The sequence below is a fragment of the Rosa rugosa genome, chromosome 1 (genome assembly GCF_958449725.1).
Source record: "Rosa rugosa chromosome 1, drRosRugo1.1, whole genome shotgun sequence".
NCBI lineage: Eukaryota > Viridiplantae > Streptophyta > Magnoliopsida > Rosales > Rosaceae > Rosa > Rosa rugosa.
This window is the reverse complement of record NC_084820.1, coordinates 9,433,176-9,439,560: the sequence shown is the minus strand read 5'-3', so window position 1 is coordinate 9,439,560 and position 6,385 is coordinate 9,433,176. Positions and strand designations below refer to the sequence as shown.

Genomic DNA, 6,385 nt, shown 5'->3' with positions numbered 1-6,385 from the left:
CGTCGTTGTAGGTGGTCCTCTTGAGGTCACTGTTAGCGGAGTCGACGAGATCTAGTTTCTGTTTCTAGACGATCGAGGCAACGAGAGCATCATGATGGAGTCAGATGGCGGCTCGAATGTAGGGGTCCATACCTTCTTCTTTCCAGGGCCATTGTTTTGTCCTCTTGGTGGTGGCGTTTGTGACAGCGGTTGTTGCGCGGCGTGTCATGGCGGCTAAGGCTGCAAGGCAAGTCGGAGCGGCGGAAGGTATGCAGGGCGTCGTGGTCGTGGTGTCCAGCAGAGGAGTTGAGTGGCGTGGTGCAAGGGTGTGGAGATGGAGTTGGGCCTTTACTGTTGGGCGTAGGACTGTATTTCTCTAGAGTCATTTAGGCCACTATTTAGTTAGTTTTTGTTTCTAATAATTTCTTATATTTTTTAGGGACCTATGAGCACTAGTTGTATAATGAATGGTTTTCACCATGTATCAACGTGGTGCCCCACAACCTCACCTCTTGCTTGTCTAGCCATTGACAGCATAATGATATGTAATAATCATTCTGACTTGAGATTTAATGACAATTATTGATGGATTGATTAAAAAAAAAACATAATTAATAACCCTTGAGTTCACTGGAATAGAGTTGACACCCACATACGTACATCAAGTTCTACAAATGTACTCCATGCGAAAACTTTGCGGAAGAAATACGTTTTTTCTTTTATTGATTGAAAACGAGAAATGTCCTGATACATAGAACGAAGGATGTTATTTCCTATTCTTAGATAGGAATCATACGACCTTATTTATTTGGCAGATGGATAATGTCTTATTAGATCCCATGCATTTTCCCTAAAATGGTCTTTGATTGTTACAGTCCAAGTTGTCCCCCGTGCTCACTCCCAATATGCCACAGTACCTCTTGTAGAACCCGATCCGATCAACTACCCTATCATCTTGACCATGCCCACATTCAAGTCCGCCATTAATTATGTTTGTAATCACTCCATATCCAGGGACCCGACCCGCCGATCTATCTGCAGCAGATGGATTCCAACGACCGGTAATGACGTCGTGACTTGATGGTTTGTTTCCTTGAGGGGTCATCCAAAACCATATAGCTGTCTTGAATGATACAACCGGGTCTGTGGCTACTAGATCTGGATTGTTTATCAGATCCACTCCGATTGCTCTACCCGCTTGAGCATAGTTGTAGTTGCTAAGAAAGTGAACGAGTCAGTATCATGACAATGAATCACGGTCGGTGATCAACAAATGACATGCATATATCATACATTTGAGTGAGTCTCATGCGCTACTAAACCCTAATTAGTATTTAATTAGTAATTATGGTATATCACTATTTGGTTCGAAAGAGAAACTCACTGAGTAAGTTGGATTGGTCCTCGGCCGTAATATTTTTTGCCGGCAGCACATGGATATTGGGCTGATGGAGTGCAGTACACGTCTTGGCTGTTTTCCCTGATAAAGCAATATCCCCAAGCATAAGGACCATCTGGTGCACTTGGCCATCCTCCTACATAATATATCACCATATTATTAATTATGATCATATATAGGCTGCTTCGAGTGATAATGCGTGATATTAAACACTGTACACTAACCAGTGGTTTCGTGAGAGGTTTGACCCAAGAAAGCAGCAAGCTCTTTTTTCTGGGTAGCCACATCGCCTGTTGTGCCAAACCCATTGAAAGATCGAGCAGCAGAAATGAAAGCGTCATACTTGTAGAACCCATTGCTAGGGCAGCGCCCATCGTTTCGATATTTCAGCATTTGATCGAAAAGAGATGGGGTAATGAGGCTGGCAACATCTGCATAGGTCTCTAACACCAGAGTTAGGGAAACGATGATAAAGGCAAGTGTCTTCATCGTTATGTGACTTCTGTCAATGCCAGAGCTTTGGGGTGTATATATAGTGTAGTTTCAAGGCAGCTTTGATTGACCAATTAATCACTCATAATGGGTGGTTGCCGGTTGGGCACTTGGGCCTATTTCAATATCACATGTATATATATATATGCTTTTAGAGTTTTAGTTCGTTTTCATGTGGAAAATTGAAGAGGTGTTTGATTTTAGGGTTAGGAATTGACCAGTTCATTTCTTACCCCAAAAAACACGTCAATTAAGTGAGTTGACAAATCACTGTGTTAGAGAAAAGGCAAGAGCCGCCTAGCAGGACAGATCTAAGTCAAGAACCTACCAATGTATTTTATGTTGGGCAGACCTAAAGAGTAAAGACCAATATATATAGCTCAACTTATACGTTTTATCGAGGTAATTAAAAACAAAGTGACAAGTAGCGAAGGTGGGAGAGGACTGAAATCCTGAATCAAAGCACACCACTACAGTCCATTTGATCAAGCAAAATTCGCTAAGACTTTTGTCTTCCTGTAATTGAGTCTTCGTCTCCGGTTCTCCATTATTAGAGTTCACTTAATCAATATTAATTAATAACATAACGATGCAGATTATCAAAATTAAAAATGAAACTTATGTCATTATAAATTAAAAACATATAAGTTACTTTTTTAATTGAAAGAAATGTGGATTTCATTAATACATGCCAAGATAGTCATTACATATCTTTTTGCCGTCTTCAACTAGACAGATCAAAAAGTTGTAGTAAGAGAACTACTGTGATACATACAAACATATCATTTATATTCGAACTAACCGCTCACTTATTTAAAGTGAGTCTATAAACTATGGAGAATAAGACATAGTAAATCACGGTTGCCGATATTTTTGGCGTCAGCCGAAAACTGACCGAAAGTCTTCGGTTTCGCCAGAATTGAAACCGGTACCGTGCCGGAAGTTTTAGTTACCGAAACCTCGGTTTACCGAGTTAAACTTGGGCCTATTTCAATATCACATGTGTATATATATATATATGCTTTTAGAGTTTTAGTTCGTTTTCATGTGGAAAATTGAAGAGGTGTTTGATTATAGGGTTAGGAATTGACCAGTTCATATCTTACCCCAAGAAACACGTCAATTAAGTGAGTTGACAAATCACTGTGTTAGAGAAAAGGCAAGAGCCGCCTAGCAGGACAGATCTAAGTCAAGAACCTACCAATGTATTTTATGTTGGGCAGACCTAAAGAGTAAAGACCAATATATATAGCTCAACTTATACGTTTTATCGAGGTAATTAAAAACAAAGTGACAAGTAGCGAAGGTGGGAGAGGACTGAAATCCTGAATCAAAGCACACCACTACAGTCCATTTGATCAAGCAAAATTCGCTAAGACTTTTATCTTCCTGTAATTGAGTATTCGTCTCCGGTTCTCCATTATTAGAGTTCACTTAATCAATATTAATTAATAACATAACGATGCAGATTATCAAAATTAAAAATGAAACTTATGTCATTATAAATTAAAAACATATAAGTTACTTTTTTAATTGAAAGAAATGTGGATTTCATTAATACATGCCAAGATAGTCATTACATATCTTTTTGTTGTCTTCAACTAGACAGATCAAAAAGTTGTAGTAAGAGAACTACTGTGATACATACAAACATATCATTTATATTCGAACTAACCGCTCACTTATTTAAAGTGAGTCTATAAACTATGGAGAATAAGACATAGTAAATCACGGTTGCCGACATTTTTGGCGTCAGCCGAAAACCGACCGAAAGTCTTCGGTTTCGCCTTTCGGTTTCGCCAGAATTGAAACCGGTACCGTGCCGGAAGTTTTAGTTACCGAAACTTCGGTTTACCGAGTTAAACTGTCGGTATCAGTTGGTATTTTGACACACCGATCGTTGGAATTCGGAGGCGATGAACGAAATCTTGCGATGATCCGGCGAAAATCCAGTAACAAAATATGCAGTTTTTTTTCATGTAAAGGTTAATGAGCCTCATATCTATAAATATTGAGGTTGATAACGCTTAGATCTATAAGCCAAGTGAAGAAATTGAGAGGAAGAAGAAAGAAAAAAAGATGAAGAAGAAGAGATGAACCAGAAGAAGTGAAGAACAGTCGAAGAAGAAAGGAACGAGTCAACAAAGAAAGAGACGAAGAAAAAGTAAAGGAAGTGTCGTGGTTCTCGAGGAGGCTTTTACTTTTATTTTTTGATTCTTTTCAGTTAAACTCGTATAAAAATAAAATTCTGGGTGCAATACAATAAGTAACGTTGTAGCCCAATGGAAAGTGGCTTAACTTACAATCTGAACTCCAAAAGGTCGAGGGTTCGAGCCTTGCAAATGGAGAGATTTAATTCGTTTTTTGATTAACTCTCCTTGTCTCAGCCGGTTCGGTTTGAACCGATAGGCTGGTTTGCTTGAACCGCTACCGAGCTGAAAACTTCCATACGGTACGGCTGAACCGAACCGTACCTTCGGCTACCACTTCTGTCGGCGCCGACTGAGGCTGTTCGGCTGGTTTTGGCAGGTCCAGCATTCTCAGCCACCCCGAGTAAATAGGCCCCTAATTGACCTACCTATATTTTCCCTTTGCCCTTCAAGCTAGGGTTAGGAGATTTTTAATCGTTGTCCGGTCCATAGAGAGGTTGGGCCTAACAGCAGGGTGAGGTAGGCCCCACAGCTGCCCACATTCTTGAAGATCCGAATTGACTCGTTAAGGAAGAGCTCGAGCGCATCACGCTTTACCTTTTTCTGGCGCACAGCAACATTGATGAGCCCATTACCAAGAGCCTAAAGCATGGGCCCAACAGTTTGCCCTAGCCAATTTGGGCCCAAAACACTAGGGAAGTAGCACCTCCGCCACATTTCACCTCCGATCGTAGAACGGTCCATAGCTTTCGTGGCAGCAGCCACAGAGCCCCTATAGCCACCATTGCCACGAACCGCCCTGTCACGACCTACCACTTCCCAGAACCATCGCCTCCTCCCAGCAGGATACACAATAATCGTTGGAATCCCCCGCGGGGTTGCCACAGATGGACCCATAACACCATAGAAGCGCAACCAGACCTGCATCACGTCTTGGCCGCCACTATAGCTTGCAACACCGCATTCGCATCGAACAGAAGCAAGCTGACAGCGTCGAGTCGCCTCTGTTATTAAGAATTGTGAACAAAACAATTTCGAGACAGCCAAGCTGCAACCCATGCCCAGAGATCTGGAAAGAGGGTTGCAAGCGAGAATCAGGCCGCCCTCGAGCAACCACGACAAGGTACCCGACCAAAGGATCGGTCCAACCAATGATGAGCCAAAAGAATCATGACCAGAAGGTAGGACGAGGATCGGACCCAAAAACCTTAGGATTGGAAGCCAGCCGGAGCTGACATGTTCATCACCGGCACGAGGAGGCGGTGTTAGTAACAGTGCTAGAACTAGCACGAATAGGGTTTTCATCTCTTTTCGTGTTTACCAACCCAACATAATTGTGTCTATTAACCAAAATAACATATGAGCATGAGGAAGTCCTCTTTTTTAACATATAAGTTACTTTGATAATCGGCATCATTCGTTTTATGAATTACTATTTAACAGTTATCTCTACAAAAAGTCACTGAGACTCCAACGATATGTGTATATTGTAATGGGAAAATTTCAAGAACAGTACACGACAAATGAGTGACTCTGAAGTTCGGTACATTATCTTTCAAACAAATCAAAATGGTACATGAACTTGTAATCTTGACACACTTTTAGTACATGACATCAATAACACCGTTAACCTTATGTAATTATTCATTTTTTCTAAGGGTAATTTAGTATTTTCTCTTCTCTCTCTCTCTCTCTCTCTGATTCTTCTTTCTCTCTTTTTCTTTTTCCTTCTTCTGGGATTCTTTTCCCCCTTCACTCTCTTTCTTCCCTCTATATCCTTTGCTCTCGCGTCCTTCTTCTTCCCCCTTCTCCTCTGCACGTTGTCTTCTCCTTCTGTTTTTTTCTTTCTATTCTTCTTGTTTTTTTTTTCCTTCTCCTCTTCTCCTCTTTCTTTCCCATCTCCTCCTCTCTTCCTTTCTCCAAAAACCCCGTCAACCACCCCCTCAAACAAAACCCACCAAAGACCAAGACTTTGTGGAACCCATTTGAATTTGGCTCCAGGTCCTTGTCTGAATTTGATCAGAGACACCCAAATTGGAAGGTCAAGCTCAATCCCGAACCCTAGACCTGTGTGACCAAGTGAAGTCCCAAAGAGGATGAAACCGAGCATCTGGGGCCAATCGAAGTCGACCCAAGTGGTCGAAATTTCAAGGAATGAGGATATTACCAAGACCCTGATGATCTGATTCAAACAAACACCCATAGTGGCCAAGTTGCAGAAGACGTTTGAGAGGCTCAGAGTGGCAGAGGAGGCGAAGGAGAGGCTATGCTCATAGCTCAGTGAGCTTGGCGGAGGCAGTCGATCAGGCACGTTCAGATAATGCGAGGATTCTATCCCTCATGAACCAGCTCTCTTAGGCACAAC

General features: G+C 41.7%; 1 protein-coding gene across 1 annotated transcript; it reads right to left on the bottom strand.

The window, feature by feature from the left end:
• Positions 1-678: 678 nt before the first annotated feature.
• LOC133715661 (endochitinase-like) lies at positions 679-1,903 on the bottom strand. Its single transcript, XM_062142263.1, has 3 exons — positions 1,603-1,903; positions 1,364-1,514; positions 679-1,196 (listed from the first exon to the last, which is right to left on the bottom strand). Exons 1-3 carry the CDS (start codon positions 1,865-1,867, stop codon positions 830-832), a joined length of 783 nt encoding a protein of 260 aa, XP_061998247.1. The 5' UTR covers positions 1,868-1,903; the 3' UTR covers positions 679-829.
• Between the last annotated feature and the right edge of the window lie 4,482 nt (positions 1,904-6,385).